At 42.2% G+C, this 25,212-nt stretch overlaps 1 protein-coding gene across 7 annotated transcripts in view; it reads left to right on the forward strand.

Annotated features, from left to right (window-relative positions):
- Positions 1–1,345: 1,345 nt before the first annotated feature.
- RBM33 (RNA binding motif protein 33) overlaps positions 1,346–25,212 on the forward strand; it is a 136,044-nt gene continuing 112,177 nt past the window's right edge. For 5 of the 7 annotated variants that reach the window (XM_072763242.1, XM_072763243.1, XM_072763244.1 and 2 more), the window contains exon 1: positions 1,346–2,296. In XM_072763242.1, coding sequence (XP_072619343.1) covers positions 2,254–2,296 — 43 coding nt within the window. In that variant the 5' untranslated portion in view covers positions 1,346–2,253. The remainder of the gene's footprint in view (positions 2,297–25,212) is intronic. The other 2 variants (XM_072763249.1, XM_072763247.1) reach the window with 2 other exon arrangements.

Raw genomic sequence — 25,212 nt, forward strand, 5'->3', positions numbered from 1 at the left:
CAATCCTTTCCTGCCTGTCCTCAACTGGGTCTCATCTGTTTACTTCAACAGTTACTTTTGTTATCCTTTCATGGAGGTATGATTGATACACAAAAACTTGCACATATTCAATGTATACAACTGGATGAGTTTGGACATGTGCACACACCTGTGATACCATCACAATTCAACAATTACATTTTTAAAGACTGTTCTCTTTTGTCCTTTTCCAATTATTTTTTTATTTCAAAGCAATACAAAACTTATAGAAAAGTTGAACATATGGTGACTTCAAACCCTTTTCTCTGAACCATTTGAGAACAAGTCTCTAGGTTAACACTGCATCACCCTCAACTACCTTAGTATGTATTTCCAACAAGGATTTTCTTCCTACTTATCACTTACAGTCATCAATAAGAAGTTAACTTTGTTACCTTCCTTTCCTCTTGTCCTCAGACCCTGTTCATTTATGCACAAGGTCCCAGTAACAGTCATTACAGTGTGGACGGTTTCCTGCTTCCAGGCAGCAGGCTGTCCCTGTTGCAGCTCTGCTGCCCTTGCAGATGGCTTCTGGGCTCCAACCCCTCTAACACCCAGTTCTGATCCCCCGTGCCCCACCTTCCACCTGCATGGAAGCACTCTCACAGTGCTGCTGTGCTGACATCCCAGTTCACCCTGAGGCTGTTCCCACCTCGTTCTGAGCCCACACCCCGCGGTGATGTCCTGGTATCCTGCCCAGGCTGGGACTCTCCTGTTGCACTGCCCTCACGGGTGGAGGCCCTCCTTACCCTGGGCTGCAGACAAGGGCATACTCCTCACCCTTTTTTTTTTTTTTTTAAAGATTTTATTTATTTATTCATGATAATCACAGAGAGAGAGAGAGAGGCAGAGACACAGGCAGAGGGAGAAGCAGGCTCCATGCAGGGAGCCCGACGCGTGACTCGATCCGGGGTCTCCAGGATCACGCCCTGGGCCAAAGGCAGACACCCAACCGCTGAGCCACCCAGGCATCCCCAAAATAACTTTCAAAATGGTTTTTTAAAAAAATTTCAGATGAGAATTACCTACATCAGTTATTAAACCAGGAAACCTATTTTTTTCCCAAACATTTTATTGTGAAAAACCTCAAACGTCTGCAAAAGTTCTAGAGATCTTATAGTTCGTGTCGGCCACCGCTAAGGCGTTGTCACACGCCCCTCTGTCCCCCCGTCCAGGAAGCCTCCTCCTCCTCCTGTGTGGACTGAGACGGAGGCTTCCCAACAGGTGTCTTATCTCCCCACGGTGCCCATGCGCTCTTCTGCTGTCACGGCCGGTTTCCTAAACGACGGAACTTTATAACGGAGCTTCTGCTGTTAGAACCTCCTCGTGCTCCCTACAGCTTCGGGGAAATGGCCCGAAGTCCTGGATGCACTGGCCCCGGTGCCCCTCTGCAGCCGACCGCTTCCCGAGCCCCTTGGTCTTCCCGGGGCTCGCGGCCGCACGCGCCGGGAGGTCCTCGGACGGCCCCGAGCGTCGGCTCCGCCTCCTCCCACCGACCGCCCGGCCAGCCCCGCCCCCTCCGCCCCGCCGTCAAAGTCCAGGTGTGCAGTCCGCTGCCAACAAGCACACAGGGCTGCCTCAGCCCCGCGCCCTCTCCCTCACCGCACTTACTACCACCTCGTGTCCCAACCGCTCAGGTTCAGGAGCGCCGACCCCCGCCGACCTCCCGGGCCCCGGGCCCCGGGACCCGCGCGTCCGCGAAGCACCTGCCGCGGGCCTCCGACGCGGCCCCGCCTCACCGAGCACGCCCCGCCCACCGCTCCGCGGGCCGCCGGCCGGAAAGCGCGGCGCCAACTGCTGCAAAACGCCGTACGACAGAACCCGGGACCGGACTACGGCCGGCAGCCGCCGCCGCCGCCGCCGCCGCTAGCCCTGCGGCTGCAGGAGCCGACCGCCGCGGCCACCCGCCTGCTCCCCCTCCGCGCTCGCCCTGCGTCCCTCGAGGCGGCCCGGAGCCGCCGTGCCGCGGAGGCGGCTCGCGCCCGCCCTGCCGGTCGCCATCATCCCGGCGTGCACCGCGGCGGCGGGCGGGCCGGCGGCCATGTTGCGATAGTCTGTTGTTTTCTTCCTGCGGAGGAGCCGGGACGGAGTGGCCGCGACTGCCGGCCTCCTCGCCCTGTCCCGGTCCCGGCGCGCCGCCCCCCGTCCCCCACCGCGCGTCCCCGGGCCCCGGCCGGCCGGCGGCCCACCGGCTGGCTTGGCGGGGCGCGCCCGAAGGCCGGGCCCGCGAGCACCATGGCGGCCGCCCTGGGAGCGGGCGGAGGAGCCGGCGCTGGAGGTACGTGAGCCGCCCCGCGCTGGGGGGACGGGCCGGGGCCACCTCGGGCCGCGTCGGCCTGGGGCCCGGGAGCCTGCGGGCGGCAGCCATGGGCCCCTCGGCGAGGCGGCGGCGGCGGGGGACGCGAGGCCGGCTGCGGGCGTGCGGGGCGCGGGGCTTGCCGCGGGAGGAGGCTCCGGGCCGCTCCGCTGGGCTGTCGGCCGGGCCGGGCCGCGGCGGGCGGGGTGGGCGGGCCCCGCTGTGCGGCGCTCAGGAGCCCGGGTCCGTGCGGAGAACCCCGGCCGGGGTGCGCCGTGCGTGAGCGCCTCGCTGGTCCGACCAACGTCCCCCGGCGCTTGGTCAGCAGGGGCCGGGCCGGGCCGGCGGGGCAGCCTGAGCACCGGCTCGGGCGCCGGACGCGTTCCGGGCAAAGTCTCCGGGGGAGCTCACGCTTTGTTGATGGAGTGTGTTTTAAAGACCTTAAAAATGGAAGAATCCTTGAAAGTGACTGACGATGATTCGAAGGTGTTGGTCTGAGGAACCTTAGGCCGTCAAGTGTCTGGACGAAAGCTTTGGGCACGCGTCATGCAAGCAGCGTCCAGGTGTCCGCTCCCGAGATCTTCGTAGCAGCGCGTTGCAGTGATCCTGCTTAGAACTTTGCTGGGAGTAGGAAAACGTTTGGCGGAGTGAAGAAACCACGGGGTTTGCGCTCACAAGTGTCCCTACGGGCCTGTGGTTTTGTGCGCACCGCCTCTGCCCGACAGCTGATTTCTGCTTGTCAGACGTGAGGCTCCCCAGTCAGGATTTGGAGATGCACGTGCACCTCCCTTGGTTACTCTCTGGGGGTCAGTGAGGCTCCTCGGTTAGGATTTGGAGATGCAGGTGCACCTCCCTTGGTTACTTTCTGGGGGCCAGTGAGGCTCCTCGGTTAGGATTTGGAGATGCAGCTGCACCTCCCTTGGTTACTTTCTGGGGGCCAGTGAGGCTCCCCAGTCAGGATTTGGAGATGCAGGTGCACCTCCCTTGGTTACTTTTTGGGGGGTCAGTGAGGTTGCCTGGCTAGGATTTGGAGATGCAGGTGCACCTTCCTTGGTTACTTTCTGGGGGTCAGCAGCACGTGTTCTGTTCATTCTCTAAGAGCAGCCAGAGGATTGCTGGGTGCTAAAGTGCACACCGTGCTCAGTGGGGTTTCAGAAGCTGTGTCATGTATGAAGACATGTGTCTTGGCATGTTCTTTCAAGTTACTAGTTTGTAATTTGTAAGATAGTAAATGTCAGTGTTCTCGATACTTTTGAGTCTAGAAAGTTTGGTAATTGCTATTTTAGGGCCCCATGCAGGCTTTATGCTTGATGTTTGCAGTTTTTCCTTCCATTTCATCCCAGGCACCTGGTTTCCCCTTGCTCTAGACTAAAGCCAGAGTCCTCACAAGGTGTGGGAGTTCTGTATGACCTGGCTTCTAGGACTTCACCGGTAGGCACACTGCTCCCGCTCTCATTTTGTGCTCAGTAGCCAGGCCTCAGGCTCCTGGGAGGCCTTCTTATCTAAGGTATGTCCACTTCCTGCTGGGGAGCCTCCCTTCTGTTCTGTGGTAGGCTCCTTTTTTTCAGAACATGGATCCTAGTTGGTAATTTTATTTTATTTCTTAAAAAAAAAAAAAATCTCCCTTTCCCCTAGTCTAAGCCCCCTGAGGACAGGAGTGCTGGCTGTTTTACCTGCCTCTTATTCCAAGTTCTTGGTAAATTGTATATATTCAACAAATAATTTGACAAATGAGTGAATTAAAGTATGAAATGTTTTCCTATGGATCTTCCTGTATCATTTTCTGTGCATATGTAAGTTGAGGATTTTTAGCTTTTGTGGTCTTTTATGGTGTAAACAGAATCATGTAAATCTGTAGTTTGCTTTTATTCACTTAAAAATAGGTCCTGGGGATAGAGAGGGCACCTGGGTGGCTTGCTTACATGGTGAAGCATCTGCCTTTGGGTCAGGTCATGATCTCAGGGTCCTGGGATTGAGCCCCACATCGGGCTCCCTCCCTGCTCACTGGGGAGTCTGCTTCCTCCTCTCCCTCTGCCTCTCCCCTTGTGTCAGGGGCACACGGTTGTGTGCACCCACTCTTGTTCAAATAATAAAATTCAAATAAGCAAATAAAAGAAAAAGAAAAAAAAAAGGTCCTGGGAATCTTCCATGTCAGTAGGTAAGAGTTTTATGGATCCACTATTGATCATTTAACCTTTTTTCTATTGATGGGCATTTCAGTTATTCCTACTTTTTCACTACTGTGAAAAATACTGTGTTAAACGCCTATAGACACAACATAGTGTGCTTATGCAGATGTTTCTGGAGAACAGATGCCTTTGGAAGTGGAACTAATGTGTTTCAAGTTATACATATTTCAAATACTGATAGCTGTTACAGGTTGTCCTTAAAAACAAGTTGGTACCACTAAATCCTCCTCAGTGTCGGAGAACCCCGTTTTCCATACCCTAAGAATATTTTTTAAAATTTTTCTTCATCTTTGGACAGAAAAATAGCCTTACTGTTGTATTTTCCTTATCTCCAGAGAAGTTAGGCATATTTTCATATATTATTTTTCTGTGAATTGCATGTTTATATCATTTCCCTTTTTTTTTTATTGGGCAGTTGATCTCTTTCATTATTTCTCATTCTTTGTATACTGCATCAGGATTATTAATCCTTTTAAAAAATATGCTTGTCCTGTACATAGCTTTATTTTAAACTTTAGTATATGGAAGTTCAAAATTTTTACTTTGTGAAATATGTCCTTTATTTTTTTAAGTATTTTTTTTTTCTTTTTGTAATGGTGTCTCTGTGCCAAGAGTTTGTCTATGCTTTTAACATTTTATGCTTCAGTGCTTTTTATAATTTGCTTTTATTCCATATAGAATTTTACTTTGGGTGTCGTGTGCATTTGGGACTTAAAACAGTTCTAATATGATATATTGAATTCTCTGTCTTTTCTGTCTTTGTAGTATATTTCCATTAAGAGTTTTTTAGAATTACTGTTTTGTAGTGTGTGTGCATATATATGTGGGTATGTATGGGCATATGTTATGTATATATGACGGCATGTTCTTTTTCAGAAATTTCTTGATTAGCCCTGTGCATTAAAAAAAAAATGTATTTCAGAATCATTAACCACGTTCTACAAAGAATTCTACTGGAATTTTTATTTGAGATTGCATTGAGTTTATTTACATAATTTGAGAGTGGTTGATATTTTTAAAATATGTTTTCTTTCATCTAGTAACGAAGTGTCTCTGTGAAGCTTTTCTTTTTTGTCAGTAAGTAATCTACCAAATGTTTGTTGAGTAACTTATTCTGTGTTGGGCACTGGTCTAGGGGGCTGGGGTACATAGATCCCTACCCTGTGAAACTTATATTAGTAAAAAAGAATTTTTTTTAAAGATTTATTTCAGAGAGAGAGTGCTCATGTGGGGGTGCGGTAAGGGGGAGAGGGAAGCCAGAAGGAGTCCTATGTGGGGCTCCATCTCCTGACCCTGAGACCATGACTTGAGCTGAAATCAAGAGCCGGACACCTACCCAACTGAGCCACTCAGGTGCCCCAGTAAAACTTCTTTATATAGTTCTTTCACATTTGTTACTTTTTATTCTTAGATATTTTGTATTTGTCATAGTGGATGGTGTGGTTTTTTATCTTACTACATTCTCTCTTTTGTTATTGATTTACTAGAGAAAAGCTTTTAAAAAATACAGTGGAATTACATACAGCTGGTTTTTGAAATCTGTTTTTAATAGTTTGGTACTTTAGATGTTCTAGTTAGTTGTACCTGCAGCGTCTCTTATTCTCATATTTATAGCTCTCATTTCTTTTTCTCCTATTTGACTCAGAGACTTTCATTTTCAAACTCTCCAGTATGATGTTGAAGACTATGGGTGATGACAGGCATCTTTGTCTTATCTTGTTCTGAGTTTTAACAAGTGTTCTTTTAATGTTTTGCCATTAAATATGGTGTTTACTGTAGGTTTCTGCTAGTTACTGTTTTTTTTAGTGAAGAAAATTGTTTTTTGAGTTGGGCTTTTAATTTTATCAAATACTTTTCCTGCATCTATTGGGATGATCTATGAGACCCCTTCTTTATTTATTTATTTTTTAATATTTTATTTATTTATTCAAGAGAGACAGAGAGAGAGGTAGAGACACAGGCAGAGGAAGAAGCAGACTCCATGCAGGGAGCCTGATGTGGGACTTGATCCTGGGACTTGAGCTAGGATCACGCCCTGGGCCAAAGGCAGACGCCAAACCACTGAGCGACCCAGGGATCCTGAGACCCCTTCTTTAATCTCTTAACATGTTATATTGATAGATTCTGCTGCTGATCCAACCTTGCATTCTTGGGCTCACAACCTTTTGCATGTTTTGTTCTTTTTAATGTATTGTTGGATTTCATTTTAGGATTTGTGTATGATCATAAGAAAGATCGGCTTATAGTTTTCTTCTTTTGCATTTGTGTGTGCATGTGTACTATCCTTTTTAAAAATGAAATGCTGGTTTCCTAGAATGAGTTGTGAAGTTTTATGGGACAGTGTAAAAAAAAAATTCTCTATATTAAATGTTGGAAGAACTCTTGTCTGCAAAGCCATTGGGTCAGGTAGCTCTTTATTTTTCAGTTTCTTTTACCATTATTGGTCTGTTTAGGTTTTTAAAAACCTCTGGGCCATTTTTTTAAGTGTATTTATTATTTGTTTAATCTCTACACCCCAAATGGGGCTTGAACTCATGATCCTAACATCAAGAGTTGTATGCTCTTCTGAGTGAGTGAGCCAGGTCCCCCTCTAAAGGTCAGTTTTGATAATTTTTTTTGGAAAATAATTTTTTTATGTTTCTATTTTCAAAATGTATGGTTCACACTACCATTTCTAGTGTGTTAAAGGTAAATTTTTTGAAGCTCATATCTGAACAAATTCTTTATTATACTTGATTGATGATTTGGTTGGGCCTAGAATTCTAGATTTGAGTTCATTTTCCTTATATTTTTAGTAGTGTTACTGTGTTTTTCTGGCTTCCAGTTCTGCTGTTGAAAAGTCTAATGGCATTCTGGTTCATTTGTATGTGACCTTTTTCTCTCCCTGAAGGATTTAACAATTCCTTCTCAGTGTTCTAAAATTTCATTAGCATAGGTGGTCTTCTTACTGTGTTTTGCAGTTGGTGGACACTTTAGTCTGGAAATATGTATCTTCAGTTCTGGGAAATTATCTTGTATTTTTCTGCCTTTCATTTCCTCTGTTCACACCTTCTGAAACCCTTATTATTGGTTTCTGATGCTTCAATTATGTACAAACCATAAGAATAATGTTACAGTTCATTAAGATGCTTTTGGGAGGATAGATACTTTGGTAGTTGGTGGAGGGAAGTAAAAGTTTCTTTAACTAAGGTTGGGAAAGTGCGCCACTTAGGGCTGCCCTGGGGCGGTGGGCAGGCCTGCAGCTGCTGGTGTTTGCTCCAGGGATGCTCCAGGCTGCCACTCCTTCAGTAGGAGGAATTTTGTTCCTCTTTGGCCAAATGCTGTTTGACCAAAGACTGTTCTAATGTTTTCTTGGTAATTCTAGTTTTTTTTTTTCCTGTTCCCACTGTTGCTGTAGCTGTATCTCACTGTATTACTTAAAATTTTTTTTTCTATTTTTCTGGTGTCTGGAGACGAGATTGCTTTCTTTTGGAAAAGAAGCCTTGTACTTGCCTTTTCAACCACAAACTTCTTTAGCTGTTTTAGCACTGGCTAAATGTGGGTCCGCTATCCTCCATCTTTTGATATTCTCTCCTTTTTTTTTTGAAAGAAAATGGAACTCATAAATTTATATATAATTCCATCTTTAAAATGTTAACTAAGTCAATTAAGAAAAGACAATGTAATTCAAAGAGAGTATGTGTTGGAGACCACCAGATTGCGGCCTGCACTTCAGCGACTGCCTGAATAATCTTCCTACCTAACCATCAATGAAGTCATAGTTGCCCTATAATATTTTAGATAGGAAATCAGAGTGTATATTACTAAAGTTACTTCCTAAGTAAAAATGTAAGAGTGCTGTACTTGGTGTTTGGTAGACTTGAGTTTAAATCTGGTTTTGTTTACTGACTTTGGTTAGTCTTGGTAACCTATGTAAAACATAGGTTTTACATCCTATGTAAAGGGATGATTTGCAGTTGGATTAAAGGAGAAAACCCAGGTAAAAAGGATGACTTGTTGAAGTATAAAATGAAGCCCCTCTTTAGCTCTTCAGTAGTGCTGGGATTATTTGAGTTTTATCAGTCTGTTTCAGTCAGAACAGAAGCAATGCTATGCATTCCAGGTATGAAGCTATTTTAAATACTGGAATTAGAGGCTTATACAATCCTTGGAAAAGTGGAGGTGCAGTGGTCAGGAAAACTTTCTGATAATCTCAGCAGGGTTGTCAGGAATTTTGCCTGGAGTCCTGTGACCCTGAAGATTCCTGGGGAAGCTTCTGGGCCTTCTTGGTCTGCAGCACTGCAGATGTTGACTTTTGACTCCTAGAGAATCCATTCTCAAGGAGTCACCACCCACCATTCCACGTCCCTGACAGCCTCATGTCCCTGACAGCCTTGTGTGTGCCGTGTGTGTGTGTGTGTGTGTGTGTGTGTGTGTGTCTTTTGTCTGCTGCCTCTTTGACACCTGAGAATAACTGTAATGATAACTGGGACTCAGACCTCTGTGACTGCCTTCCCTTGCACAGTTGAACTCAGAACCACACAAAGAAAGGCTTTGGGAAGTGTATTCCTGCATTTCCTCTGCACCATTTTTGCGAGTATGGTGATCACAGCACACTGTTAACTTAGTTCTGTGGAAGGCAAAGGAAGGATTGGTAGGTGGACTGTACTTTTCTTTGACGTTTTCCACCCTAAATTTCACCCATTTAGCAACTGATCATCAGTTTAGGGGTTTCACTTTTTAAAAAAAGGTTCTAGATTCTTGGGAAAAGAAATGGGTATCATTTCCTCTGATTCTAAGTCATATGAGAATATCCACTTGGCTGAGCTCAGACCACTTGTCCTCTTTCAGACTGCCCAGGATGATAGAGAATCAAGGACCTAGCTTTTATAGTTTCCATATTGGGAGGCAGAGCCCTGTCTTCTATTAGGACTTGTGCTGTGATTGCTTTCCAAACACAGTAGGGAGAAATTCAGTTTAAGACAGGCTAATGGTCCATGTGTACTATACTTCATAAACAAAATAGAAAGTTCATTTTGGGGAGAACCTGTTCAGGGGCCCATATGTATAAGAGATTATTTATTTTTAATTTGGGGGGAGGGGGCAAAGGGGGAGAGAGAAAGAGAATCCCAAGCAGGCTCCACATCCAGCACGTGAGCCTGATGTGCGGGGCCTAATCCCACAACCCTGAGATATGACTGAAATGAAGAGTCCAAAGCTTAACAAACTGAGCCACCCAGGTGCCCCAGGTGAGAGATTGTTAAAACAATGACTACAAATTATTTTCCAAACAACATAAGTCTATCTAAATATATTGCTTGGTTACTCAATTTGGTGGTTTTACTCTGTAGGGCCAGTATGTTCTCTTTCAAAGGTCTTGAACATTACTCTGATTGTTTTCTAAGTTATGGTCTAGATTTACTCGCCTATAAAATATGGAATTTTGACTGTTAGTGATTCAGAACATGAGCGTATCATACATGAGAATGATATTGAGGCAAAAGAAAGAAGGTTGAGAACCTTTGGACTAGAAAAAGATTGGCAAACTTTATCTCAGAGGGCAAAATAGTAAATATTTTAAGCTTTCCAGATCACATGGCTCCTGTTGCAATTACTGTCTTGCCACTGTAGCTTGAAAGCAGCTATGAACAGTATGTAATTGAATTGGTATATTGTTCCAATAAACTTACTTACATAAACAGGCAGTAGCCAGATTTGGACAGAAATGGGTGGTAGACTGCTTGGCCTGTGGACTGTTATTTGTTGACCCTTGGATTAGGCAGTTGGCTAGAACCCTGTTCAGGCTAATGTTCTATATTGTTTCTAAGTCAAGTTCCAGGCTCCTGGGAAAGAGGAAATAGTGAGAATGCTAAGAGAGTTAGGTTGGTTGTAAACCTCTGGTTGCGGTGTGATTGAAAGGCGTAAAAATTCTAGTAGATACCAGTAGTCTTGCTCTAAGGAAAAGTGCTCCCTTACGGAAATATCTGTCCAGCATGATGTTTAGCCTTTCAAGGAGAGACTGTAGGTGAGGGCACGGACCACGCTTGTCTTGCCAAGCTTATCTTCTCCTGAGTGATCAGGGATGTGTGGTTCTTGCTTCAGCTGGACTGAGGTGGACACCTTTTGTTCTCTTGGTTCTTCTCAGTGTGACCGATATAAATTACAACTTTACAAAAAGGATTTGTCTGTGTTCTAAAGGTGAACGGAGGGAAATGACTGTAGGAAATGAAGAATAATAAAAACAGGCCTCGAGGTCTTGTCTCAGTTTATTTTCTAGGATTTCGAGTCATAGTTCTTCCATCTTCATTTTTACATTCCATATTCCAGGGGGCAAGAAAATATGCTCTTGCTTCCTGCATGTTAGGTGTGGTCTTTGTCCATGCACAGGTTCACCCATATTGAGAACTGCTCTTATGTCTTCTTGGGAATTCTAGTTGTTTCCTTTCCCATTGTTGCTGTAGCCTTATCTCACTGCATTACTTAAAAATTTTTTTTCTCTTTTTTTGGTGTCAGGAGATGAGATTGCTTTCTTTAGGAAAAGAAGCCTTTGTACTCACCTTGTATTTTAAATCTTTTTTTTTTTTTTTTTTTAAAGATTCTGTTTATTTATGAGAGAGAGAATGAGGTAGAGACACAGGCAGAGGGAGAAGCAGGCTCCATGCAGGGAGCCCGACGTGGGACTCGATCCCGGGTCTCCAGAATCATGCCCTGGGCTGAAGGCAGCACTAAACTGCTGAGCCACCCAGGCTGCCCTGTACTTGCCTTTTCAACCGCAAACTTCTTTACCCAGTGCTTGCCTAAACTTACACCTGGGTTGAGATTCCCAGCAGGTCTCCTCTGGGACCTCATTGCCAGTCATTTTCCCCTCTTTGCTTCCCCTTCATGTTGGATCACTTTCCCTTGCCATTCAGACATCTACACATGATGAGCTTGCTCCTACATTAAAAACAAGACAAAACAAAACAAAAAAAACCCAAACAAACACCTTTTCTCTCTTACAGGTGGTCCCCTTCAAGCATCTGTTCCATGTTCATACATTGTGGCCAAAGTGTCTTGAGAGGATATCTAGACCTGTATAAAGCAATACTATCTGGGTCTCTCTCACTTCCTATTGACCTGTGTGCTGGGAGAAATCATTCAGTAAAATAAACTGTAAAGAATAGCATGATAAACCTATTAATCTCACAGCTGGAATTAGCATTTAACCTTTGGTCACATTTGCATCAGGTGTTTTAAATGAAGGACAGTGTTACAGACAAGGTCCCCATAATGCTTTGCGTGATTGCCTAACTCTTCTCCGGAGTCAGACACTAATCCAGAATTTGGTGTATTTCTGATCTCTATTTCTGTTAGGTATCAATGTCAAGATATTAATAAATACTTCTACATATACGCATTCATAACCAATATGTAGTATTTATTTTATGCCACAAAGGTTAGCCTTTGCATATGTCATTTTGTATTTTTACCAATGTGTCTTTGGTTTAGGATTGTCAGAGGAAAAAGAGGTAAATGCATGTAGATTTTTGCCAGATATTGTCAGATACAATTTTGTGTAGGATTTGTGCCATTTTGCATAGCTACCGCTAGTCAGTGAGAATGCTTTATCTCCACACACTCATCAGCAATATTTGGTGAGATGTTTCGAGTCCTTGTCAGAAGTAGAAAATTATTCGTTCATAGTTTAAAATATCTCTTATATGAAAAACTTATTATGGAGAACATTTCAACTTAAAAATAATTGCATAGTTCCTGTATGTCCATCATCTAGTTACAACAATATGAAATGATGGCCACTCATATTTTCATATATATTCCACCTTCTTACTCTTGTCCCCGTGAAACACTAACTCCCCATTTCCCCTCCCATGTCCCCTCCCCTGGCACCCACACTGTACTTTTGGTCTTTATGATTTCACCTACTCTTGGGACCTTGTATAAGGGCAGTCATACAGCTTTTGTCTTTTTGTGAATGGCCTATTTCACCGAGCATAATGCTGTCAAGGTTCATGTTGTAGCAGGTGTCAGAATTTCCTATGACTACATGTCCCGTTGTATGGCTAGACTACATTTTATCTATTTATGCATTGATGGATACTTGGATTGCTTCCACCTTTTGGTTATTGTAATTCTGCCATGAACATGGGTGTATAAATACCTCTTCAAACTCGTGTTTTCATTGCTTGTTTATGTACACCTAGAAGTGGAATTGTCACAGCAGTCACAGGATTTAGGGCCCATCCCAATCCAGCATGACCTTATCTTAACAATTATATCTGTAATGATCCTTTTTCTATAAGGTCACATTGTGAGATTCTATTATTTATTTATTTTTTTTAGATTTTATTTTTTAAAAATTTATTCATGAGAGACACACAGAGAGAGGCAGAGACATAGGCAGAGGGAGAAGCAGGCTCCATGCAGGGAGCCTGATGTCAGACTCGATCCCGGAAATCCTGGATCACAGCCTGAGCCAAAGGCAGACAGACGTTCAACTATTGAGCCACCCAGGCGTCCCTGTGAGGTTCTATTGAACAGGTTCTTGGCACAAAGCTCCTGAAACCCTTTGAATTTATTGCCTTTGTATGCCAATGGATGACTCACTTTTTTGGGGGGATTTACCTAGGTAGTTTCAGGATGATGGCCAATTGCCTAAAAAACAACCACATGTTTAAAGGGTTAGAATTTTCAGCTCTGCCTCATTTCCTGGGAGGTAGGAGATGAGCTGGAGATTGAGTACTGTCATCTTTGGTCAGTAGTTTAAGTCATGCCTAGCTAATGAGACCATAAAAATCCCTCAGTGAAAGGTTTCGGGATAGCTTCCACATCCCTATGTTGGGAGAGTGGCATACCCTTACCATGGGGATGTAGGCTTTTGCATTTGGACCCTTCCCAGTTTCGTCTCACTTATATCTGTCTCTTCATTTTTATCCTTTATAATAAACTGTCATAGTAAGTATCCTGTTTTCCTGGGTTCTGTGAGGGGTTCTGTAAACCATTCAGTTGAATTATTTAAGCTGGGGGAAGGGTGATTGTGGGAACCCCTGAATTTGTAGTTGGCCAGTAGAAGTGTGGGTAGTCGGGGCACCCCATTTGCAGCTTACAGGTGAAGTGGGGCAATCTTGTGAGACTGAGCCCTCAACCTGTCTGCTAACTCCACATTATGAGGGTCAGAATGGAATGGAATTGTTCAACATCTGCTTAGTATCTGAGAATCAGAGACTATTCAGTACTGGTACAGTTAGTTAGCAAGTCATACTTGCTTTTAGTATTACAGAAGTTGACTGGTATATAATAAGACCCATGTGACATTTTAAAAACCAAACTCATGGGATCCCTGGGTGGTGCAGCGGTTTGGCGCCTGCCTTTGGCCCAGGGCGCGATCCTGGAGACCTGGGATCGAATCCCATGTTGGGCTCCCGGTGCATGGAGCCTGCTTCTCCCTCTGCCTGTGTCTCTGCCTCTCTCTCTCTCTCTCTCTCTCTCTCTCTGTGACTATCATAAATAAATAAAAATTAAAAAAAAATAAACTCATTACCTTCTGCCCATACTCAACCCCAAAATAAACCACATTTATCAATCAATTCACATCCCACAAACACTCTGGGTTTGAAGTACTGATGTTTTCTTTGACTTCTCTTTTGTCCTTGTCAGTTAACGTGGCTTGGAGTTTTTTTTTTTTTTTTTTAAGATTTTATTTATTTATTCATGAGAGACATACAGAGAGGCAGAGACCTAGCAGAGGGAGAAGCAGGCACCATGCCGGGAGCCCAATGTAGGATTCGACCCCGGGACTCCGGGATCACGCCCTGAGCTGAAGGCAGATGCTCAACCACTGAGCCTCCCAGGCGTCCCTGACTTGGAGTTTCTAAATGGACAGATTCTGGGGTGCCTCGGTGACTCAGTTGGTTGAGCTTCTGACTTGATTTTGGATCAGGTCATGGTCTGAGTGGTGTGGTTTTGAGCTCTGAGTTGGGCTCCACCAACTCAACTCAGTGAGGAGTCTGCTTAAGTTTCTCTTTCTCCCTCTATGCCTAACACCCCCCCCCCCCACCCCTGCTCATGCTCACTTGCTCTCTCAGTCTCTAAAAAAACTAAATCTTAAAAAAAAAAAAAAAAGATTCTGGTTTATCCATTGTCTTATTCTCCCATCTATTCCTTACTGTGATGCTAGCCAGGGCTTGTTTTGTTTTGTTTTTACTTGATTTGTAGTTCTTTGTTGTTCAGATCATTGTTTATCATCATTTCAGTCATTGCTGCTTTTTGTTGCTAAATAATTTTTCTAAACTACAATCATGTTGCATATTAAGTGTAGTTTCTCCCATTGATTCTTCAGGAATGCCCTGAATCTACCTTTTCTGCATTTATTTTTCCTGTTGCTTCTCTCCATGGAGAGACCATGGACTACTCAGACCTCCTGAACTACTCACAGTCTTCTGGGCTTACACAGCACTCTTCACCCTCTTTGCTCTCTTCCCTGTATGCCCATCTGCTTGTCAAAAATCTAGCCATTAGTCTTCCTCTCTGTTACTGCCTAGTCTGTGAAACTTTCCCTTGCCCCTTCCCTCAAAATGTCTCCTGGGTTGATACATTTTTACTTGAATTACCATCATTCCATTGATTTTTTTACTTCAGTGGCTTTAAAAACTTTAAGTAGGCTGCACACCCAGCATGGAGCCCAGTGTAGAGCTTGAACTCAACTGCCCTGAGATCAAGAGTCATCGTATGCTTACCTGCCTTAGCCACCCAGGTGCCCCTTCAGTGGCTTTTTCTGCTGATAAATTTAAATAGTGTGAAATTTCATACTTCATTAAGAACATCATACCATCCTGTTTTTAAGTTAGCACATTATATGTTCAGATGTGTGCACAAATAAACATTTGGATTGATGTTCACTTGATGTTGTGATTGTTTTTTTTTTTTTTTTTTTTTTTTGAGAGAGCTTTAGCTGAGTATGGGGGAGGTTTAGAGGGGGAGGGAGAGAGAGAATCTTAAATATGTTGCACACCCACCACAGAGCCAGAAATTGGGATCCATCTGACCCTGAGGTATGACTTTTTTTTTTTTTTTAAGATTTTATTTATTCAGGAGAGACAGAGAGAGAGAGAGAGAGAGAGGCAGAGACAGTTAGAGGGAGAAGCAGTCTCCATGCAGGGAGCCCAATGCAGGACTCCATCCCGAGACTCCAGGATCATGCCCTGGGCCAAAGGCAGGTGCCAAATTGCTGAGCCACCCAGGGATCCCTGAGATCATGACTTGAACAGAAATCTGGAGTCGGACACATAACCACGTGAGCCACACAGGCGCTCTCTTATCTGATGGGAGAAATTTAGGGTGATTTTAATACCATCTTTGTACCTTTTTGGTATTCCAAGAAGTTTTTATAATAACTATATTACTTGAGTAAGTATAAATTGTTATTGTAAGAGAGAAAATAGGTTCTGTAAAAATGTAACGAAGAATACAGAAGACAGTCTATAATTAATTCCACACAGAAAGATAATTACCATTAGCAGTTTTGCTTGTATCCTTCCAGATGCACATACAGCCATATTTTACATGTAAAGTGGTGCATTATAAAGCATGGTATTGTGGAATGTTTTCCTCCCACATTATATTATTGGAGACATTTTTCCATGTCAGGAAATATAGCAATACTAGTGATAGTTCTTATTGCTGCCTAGTATATAATTGCAGGACTGTATTTTAATTTTACCTTTTTGTTGTCTTTTATTGGATATTTGCTTGGTTTCCACTTTTCCTTTGTTGATAAAACATTCCTTGGTGAGTGTGAGCATCCTTATCCATACTATCTATCTACATTCTCTGGTTGGATAACAACAGACTTTCAAAGTCTTAAAGAGTCCCCAAGACTATTCTAGAGTGTCTGTGAGGTCTGTTTTCATAAAAGTGCTAAGACCTGATGTGCCTTTTTTACTGTGCTTACATTTGCACCAGTGTTGCAAAAGTAATGGTGACTCAGTTTGTTGCCTCAACATGAATCAAGGCAGTGGCCACAAACTTAAAAGTCAAGCTACATACAAACAAAACAAAACAAAACAAAAAACAAAACAGGTTTTGTTTAGGAAGATCCTTGATGAAGCAGTAAACGTTATTAATTTTATTAATCTTGGGCAGCCCCGGTGGCTCAGCGTTTAGTGCCTGCCTGCCTTCAGACCAGGGCATGATCCTGGAGACGCGGGATCGAGTCTCACGTCAGGTTCCCTGCATGGAGCCTGCTTCTCCCTCTGCCTGCCTCTCTCTCTCTCTCTCTCTCTCTCTCTCTCTCTCTCTCTCTCTCTCTGTCTGTCACGAATAAATAAATAAAATCTTAAAAAAATTATTAATCTTGATCCTGAAGTACATTTAAAAAATATTTTTTGGGGGGCACTTGGGTGGCTCAGTTGTTTTAAGTGTCCAATTTCAGCTCAGGTCATGATCTCAGGGTTTTGATATCAAGCCCTGCAGTGGAGCCTGCTTAAGATTCTCTTTTCTCTGTCCCTCTCCACCCCCCCCCCTTAAGAAAAGGGAAAAAAAAGGTTTTTGTCAAAATGGGAAGTATACATAAGGTATTTCTGTTACTACCACCTGTGGCCTGTAGGGAAAGTACTTTTCTGATTGAGTTGAGCTGAATTTGCTGTTTTTTGTTTCGCTTTGTATTTTTTCATAGAACACCAGTTTTACTTGAAAAGACAACTGATAAACGAATTATTCAGACTAGTATTTGGCAGATGTTTTCTTGCAAATGAAGTGAGCTTGTCTATTCAAGGAAACAACTGACAGTATTGATTGCCAATGAGAAAATCCAAGCTTTCAAGTAAAAATAGAATTTTGGAGAAGTTGTATTTGCTATGGTGAATTTGAAAATATCCCAATATTTGAAGACTTTTCTGATGAAATTGGTGGTGCTATTAACAAATGTAATTTTTGATATTAAGTAATGAAAGGTGTTTACATTTGTAAGAATAGCATAACTTAGTGAACACTTTTTTAAAGATGTTACATAATTACGTTAAAAGATATATTTACAGTGCAAGACATACTAGTGCATTTTAACAGGTGAGAGTTACAAGATGTTCATTGATAAGGCTTCGGATTCTGCTTTGCAAATAGCCTTTAAGAAACCACCACTTGTTGAGTTATTGGCATAGTATCAAGAGTATCTGAAATTATCTGAAAACGTTATTAACACTCTTTTGCAACTTCACATATATTTGGAGTCAGATTTCTTTCATGCACTTCCATCAGAGCAATATATTGCAAGAGATTGAATGGAGAAGCAGATGTAAAAATGCAGCTGTCTTCTGTACAGACAGACATTAAGGAGTTATGCAAAACAAAAATCTTTTTTTTTTAAATACAGCTTTCATATGTTACATTAACATGTAATGGGTTTATTGTTTCTTCTACATGAATTGTGAATAAGATGTTTTAAAAATGCCTTGGTTTTAATTTCTAATATAGTAAATACTGGAAGATATAACCTGTGTACATTTTGTTTTTAAATTAAAAATATTTGAGCATAATTGACACAGTGTTACATGTTTCTGGTATACAACATAATGATTTGACAAATGTATCTATGTGTACCTTATATGCTGTGTTCACAAGTTTAGCTCCCATCTGTCATGTCATAGCTAGGAAATGCTCTCTTGTTTTCGTTATGTATGTAATCTTGGGGAGGAAGGAAAACTAACCCAGAAACTTAACAGAAAACTAATCTAAAGCTAACAGAAAACTGTTATTTAGCAGAAAATTGAATTAGTTGCTTACTTTTAACAACTAGGAAAGCATTTATATTTGTCTTCTCTTGAAAAGCTGGAATCTGCCCTCATTGGGCCTGCATTTTCTTTTTTTTTTTTTTTTCAGATTTTTTTTTTTAATTCATGAGAGACAGAGAGAGGAGAGAGGAGACACACACACACACACACACACACACACACACACACGCACGCGTGCGCGCAGAGGGAGGAGCAGGCTCCATGCTGGGAGCCCGACGTGGGACTCGATCCTGGGTTTCCAGGATCAGGCCCTGGGCTGAAGGTGGCGCTAAATCGCTGAGCCACCCGGGCCACCTGGGCCTGCATTTTCTGTAGTAGGTGGTAATGCTACTGTCTGTAAACAAGGTAAAGTCCTGCTAATTTGACATATTTCCTGTTCAGTCTGCTTTGCTCATTTATATTCGTATCCCTGTGTACTTCTGTAGACATTTGAGTTTTTCATCCCTGACCAGTTTCATAATTATCTTTTTAAAAAACTGCATTGAAGTATAATCAACATATAAGAGATTGTATATCTTTGAAACACACCATTTGATAAGCTGGAATATGTGTATATGTACATGAAATTACAACCATAGTCAGTGCAATAAATGTACCATCACCAGGAATGTCTGTGTCCTAATTCCTGCCTCCCGCTTCTGCTGCCCCCAGCAAATGCTGATTCTGTTACTGTTTTAACAGTATCATTTCATAAAAAGGAATCTGAGAGTACATGTTCTTTTTTTTGTCTGGTTTCTCTCAACGTAATTATTTTGAAGATCATGTTGTTGAGGGTATCAGTATTTCTTCTTTATTGCTGAGTAGAGTTGCGCTTAGGGATATTTCACAATTTGTTTATCTTTTTTCCTATTGATGATTATTTGGGTTGTTTGCGGTTTTGAGCTTTAACCAGTAATGTGGCTATGAACATTTGTGTATAAGCCTTTTGTGTGGATTTATATTTCCTTTCCTCTTGGGTAGTTACATAGGAGTAGAATGGCTGGATCATACGGTAGGGTATATTTAACTTTTTAAGAAACTACCAAACTATTTTATTAAGTAGTTATATCACTTCATATTCCTGTCAGCAGGGTATAAGACTTCAGTTGCTCCACATCCTTGACAACATTTGATATAGCAGGTGCTTTAAATTTTAGCTATTCTCATAGATAGGTCCTGGTGAATTGTGGTTTTAATCCATACTTCCCTAAGGACAGTGTAATACTGAGAATCTTTTCATATGCTGTTTGTCATAATACATGTTTTTTCGGTGAAGTCTCTATTTAAATATTTTTCCCTTTAAGGACACTGGGCAGTGTACTTGGTTATTAAGCTTGTGATTCTTGGTTTCAGCTCAGGGCATGGTCTCAGAGTGGTTGGGTTCCCTTGTCCAGGCTCCTTGCAGAGTCAGTTTGAGATTCTTTCCCCTTCCCTCTCCCTCTGCTCCTCCCCCTGCTTGCAGTTCTCTCTCTCTCAAATCAATAAAATCTTTAAAAAATTTTTTTGCCCTGTAGAAATAGTTGGATTTTTATTGTTAAACTTGAGAGTTTTTGATATTTTCTGCAGGTAGGTTCTTTATTAATAGATATATACTTTACAAAGACTATTAGTTTGGCTTGTCTTCATTTTCTTAATGATGACTTCTGGAGCATAGAAGTTTTAAATTTTGATGAAGTCCAGATTATTTTTTTTTTAAAGATTTTATTTATTGATTTGACACAGAGAGCAAGCACAAGCAGGAGTGCAGAGAGGGAGAGGGAGAGGCAGATTCACTGCTGAGCAGGGAGCCCAAATGCCGGGCTCAATCCCAGGATCCTGGATCAGGACCAGAGGCAAAGGAAGAAGCTTAACCAACTGGGCCACCCAGGGGCTCCTCATTTTGTTCTTTAATAATTGTGCTTTTGCTGTCACCAGTATATTCTTGCATAACCCAAGGACCACAAAGATTATTTTTTTGTGTTTTTGTAAGGAATGGATCCAGGTTCACTTGTTTTTTCCTGTTTTTCTTTCCTTCATTCCCCCCACCCCCCGCATGGCGATCCATATGGCAATCCAGTTATTCCAGTACCATTTGAAAAGGCTGTTTTTTGAATCTTTGTAAAATATCAGTTGTCCATGTATGTTCTGGACAGACTATTCTGTTCCATTGGTCTATTTGTCTATACCAACACCACAGTTTCAGTATTACAGCTTTCTAATACTTTTTAAAATCAGGCAATGAGAGCTCTCCAACATGCTCTTTTTTTTTTTTTTTCTGAATTGTTTAGGTTATTTTAGGTCCTTTGTATTTCAATATGAATTTTAGAACCACTTAAATTTTGAGGGGGATGCCTGGGTGGTTGAACGTTTGCCTTCGGCTCAGGCTGTGATCCCGGAGTCCTGGGATCAAGTTCTGCAGCAGGCTCCCTGTGAGAGCCTATGCCTATGTCTCTGCCTTTCTCTCTGTGTCTCTCATGAATAAATAAATAAAACCTTAAACAAATTGTTAAGGTTTTATTTGTTTGAGAGAAGGCACGAGAGAGCACAAGCAGTGGAGAGGAAGGCTGCCTACTGAGCAGGGAGCCCCGCGGGAGGATTGATCCCTGGACCCTGAGATCATGATTTGAGCGGAAGACAGCTGCTGTTATAACCAACTGAGCCACCCAGGTGCCCCTAGATCACTTTTTAAATTTCTACAGAAAAGTTGCTGGGATTTTTGAAGAGATTACATTAAATCTGTAGATCAATTTGGGGAGAATTGACATTTCATTTTTTTTTTTTAAGATTTTATTTATTTATTCACAAGAGACAGAAGCAGAGACATAAGCAGAGAGAAGCAGGCTCCATGCAGGGAGCCTGATGCAGAACTCTATCCCAGGACTCCAAGATCACACCCTGAGCAGGCGCCCAACTGCTGAGCCACCCAGGTGTCCTGAGAATTGATATTCAGATAATAATGAGTCTTGATTTATGAACAGGGTTTACTGATGTGGAGAGCAAAGGCAAAAGAAACATAGAAAAAATTAAATCGCTTTACAACTTGGAGCCCAGTGACAAATCTGTGGGACAGGCAGGGTGACCACCCTCCAGGAACTCTACTGCCTGGAAGTCAATACTTTGCTAGAGGCAGAAGGCAACCTTAGCTTGCCATTAGCCTGACCTCCAGGATCCTGGGAAAACCCCTCTGGAAACTTCTTTATCTCTGTCCCCTGCCCCCCCAATATATATTAGCAGTCATCCCCTGGGCATATGGCCTACCGACACACGTCCTGAGGGTCTCATGAGCATGGCTTCCCTGGACTGTAGTAAACGACTCTTTCCTAACACCAACTAGCCCCTCAAGGTCTGGAAACCTTGCTTCCCAATTCCTTAGAGACCCCTGCTCTCTTTCACCCCTCCCCACTCCTCATGACCCCCCTGCATCTCTCTCTGCCTGCATGTCTTGTCCATGCTTTAATAAAACCATGCGTTTTACTGAAGATTTCTCAAGAATTCTTCCTTGACCCTTGGCTCTTGAACCCCAACATTTCACATCACTGTCACTTCATTAAGTTTTTCTGTCAGCATAGTTTCATAGTTCTTAATGTACAGGTTTTTCACACCCTTTTTTCAAATTTATTTCCAGTATTCCATATTTTTTGTTACTGAGAATTTGGTTTTTAATTTAGTTTCCAGTTAGTCATCACTTGTATGTAGTAAAACTATTGATATTTTGGTATTGATCTTAGGTTTTACAGTCTTGCTTGATTCACTTACTAGTTTCATTATTTTTTGAAGATAGATTCCATGTGATTTTCTATGTAGTTGGTCATGTTTGCTGTAAATAAAGACAATTTTACTTGTTCCTTTTCTGTCTGAATTCTTTTTCTTGTCTGGTTTCACTACATAGAACTTTCAGGACAGTGCTGGAGTGAGGTAGCTGGAGTTAAAATCCTCATCTGATTCCTAATCCCAGGTTGAAAGTGTTCGTCTCTACCTCTGTTCCTAGTTTGGTGAGGGGTTTTATAAGGAATGAATATTGGGCTTTGACTAACACTTGTTTTACATCTTTTGAGGTGATAATTAGATTTTCCATTTGTAGTTTATTAATATATTTCATTTTTTAAAAAATATTGATTAATTTTTGAATGTTAAATGAACTTTTCATCCTTGGGATAAACCCATGTGGTAATGATGTAATTGTCCTTTTAATGTGTTACTGAATTTATATATTAATTTTTTTAAAAGGAGTTTTGCACATGTGTTTGTGAGAGAGAGTGGTCTAGTTTTGTATTTTTTTTCTTTTATAATGTCCTTGTCAGTTTTATACTGGTCTGATAGAAGGAGTTTGAAAGTATTTTTCTTTTTTTTTTTTTAAAGTAGTTTTCAAGTCTCAATTTATCTCATCTAATCTTTATTATTCCTTTTGCCGTCTTTTGGTTTAGTATGCTTTTCTTTTTCCAATTTCTTAAGATTTAAAGTAAAGCTGTTGATTTGAGGTCTTTCTTTGTTAGTATAGGCATTTACAGCCATAAATTTCCCTCCCAGGTACTGCTTTTGCTTCATCTCATGAACTTTGTAGTTGTAGTTTTGTGTTCCTTTGTCTCAGGGCACTTTATTTCCCTAGTTATTTCTTCTTTTACCTCTTGGTTGATGAAGTGTGTGTTTAATTTCCACATATTTATGGATTTTCCACTATCCTTCTATTAACTGACATTAATAGGTATAAGTGAAGTCTGTTCCATCTCCCACTCTACTCTGGGCTGTGGAGACCTCTGAAATCACTCCTAGTTTTATTATTTTAGTTGGAGACTATGCTTTGTGTGATTTTGACCTTTTTAAAAGTTTATTAAGAATTGTTTTATGGCCTGACATATATCCTTGAGAATTTTCTATGAAAACGTGAGAACACGTGAGAAGAATGTATTCTGTTGTTGGGTTGATTGTCCTGTATTTGTTAGGTCTGATATCCAGTATAATCTCAACCATTATATGTATAAGAACTGTGAGCTCAGATTCATTGGTGAGGGAACAGAGAAAAAGGACTTTAGCATTTCTTTTTTGCAATTCAGTAAGCTACACAGAGTCAGCTAGCAACAGATTCTTCCTATTTTTGTTTATCTGTGAGTATCTTTATTTCATGTTAATTTTTGATAGTTTTGCTGGTTCTAGAATTCTTTGAGCCCTTTCTTTGCTGACCGCTCTGTCTGATGAGCATCACCTGTTAATCTTACTTGAGTTCTCTTGCGATGAGTTGTTTTTCTCTTGCTGTTCTTAGAGGTTTTTCCTCGTGTGTGAAACATTTTGACTATGATGTTTGTGTTTATTCTACCTTAAGTTTGTTGGGCTTTTTGGATGTATAGATTAATCCATACCAATAAATTTGGGAAGTTTTCAGCTATTCAAATATTTTTTCTCTTTTTCTTCTTTCTTCTGATACTCCTATTACATTTATATTGGTGTGCTTAATGGTGTCTCACATTTCTCCGAAGCTATATTCATTTTTAAAAATTTTTTCCTTTTTGTTCTTTGGATTGGATAATTTTTTTTTTTCTTTTGGAGATTTTATTTATTTATTTGAGAGAGAAAGTGAGTGAGTGAGAGCACTAGCCCGGGAAGGACAGGGAGAAGCAGACTCCCTGCTGAGCAGGGATTCCCTATGGGGCTCAGTCCCAGGACCCTGGGGTCATGACCTGAGCCAAAAGCAGATGATTAACCAACTGAGGCACCAGGTGTCCTGGATAATCTCTTTATTTTTAGAATACAAATTCTTCTTTCAACTTAAACCTATTGTTGAGCCCTTTTGGTGAATCTTTCATTTCAGTTTTCAATTGCAGAATATTTTTTTTAATAATTCACATCATGTATTTGATGGGACAGTGTTACCATACTTCCCTGTAGTTCCTTAGTCATGTTTCATTTAGCTCTTTGAATTACTTAAAACAGTGAGTATCTAATTCTTTCATAGGCAGTTTCTGTTGCCTGCTTTTTTCCCTCCAGTGGACTATGGGTCATGGTTTTTTGTTTGTTTGCAAGTCTTGTGATTCCTGTTGGAAATTGAACATTTTAGATAATGTATTGTGTCAGCTCTGGAGCTGATCTCCCTATTTCCCACCCCTGGGCTTATTACTATTTGCTTGTTTACTTGTTGGTGACTGGCCAGGTGTTCGTGAAGTCTCTTCCATCCCCTACTCTACTCTGGGCTGTGGACACCTCTGATACCACTCCTCAGAGGCCATAGCCTTGGGCATGTAGTTATCCTGGGGTGGTGGTGTGTTGGCGGAGCTATTTCTGATCACACTTTCAACAATGTCCTGGGGTATAATTTGCTTTGTAAACCGATGCAGTTAAATTCATGCTCCTTTGATTGAATGGTGTCTGAGGTCAGTGAAATCTTTTTTAACCCAGGGGGGCCCTTCCCGCCAGTCTCCCCATTTCATTTCTCTCTGGCATGCTAGGTAGTTAGTTCAGGCTTTAGCTCCAGTGACTCTTAACTGTCCTTCCAGTTAGCTATCCAAAATTATCACTGTTTTTGAGAGTACCTTTTGGCCAGAACTTTTTTGCGCCCTGTTCCATGAAGTCGGCTCCTCAGAGAGAGTTTTGGATGGAGTTCTGTTGTTCTAAGCCGTGCTTTTCTCCCTTGGGGAAACCCGGAGTCAGAGCTCTTGGGCTGTCGGTAGGGACCGTGGTGTACTTGTCTCTGAGTGACATCCTCACTTCAGAGCTGAGTGCCTGGATGGTGGGGCTGGAAAGGAGGGCGGAGTAGTTCTAGGTATCTTTGGCTGGCTTTTCTTGGTGTGAAATCCCATGAGCTAGGTCCGTTGCTGCCTGGACTCCAGCAGCATCTCTTAAAGGTAGGGCCTGGATGGATGAAAGGAGCTCCTGCCTCTCAGTGGCACTCCTGCAGAATTCAGCGCAGGCCTGGGCAACAGGGGCAGGATGAGGAATGTGGAGGGCTGAGTTCTTGGCTGTACCAATCTGGAGCAAAGTTGAAGCCCCACTGAACTGGGAG

The sequence above is a fragment of the Vulpes vulpes genome, chromosome 7 (assembly GCF_048418805.1).
Source record: "Vulpes vulpes isolate BD-2025 chromosome 7, VulVul3, whole genome shotgun sequence".
NCBI classification, from domain to species: Eukaryota; Metazoa; Chordata; class Mammalia; order Carnivora; family Canidae; genus Vulpes; species Vulpes vulpes.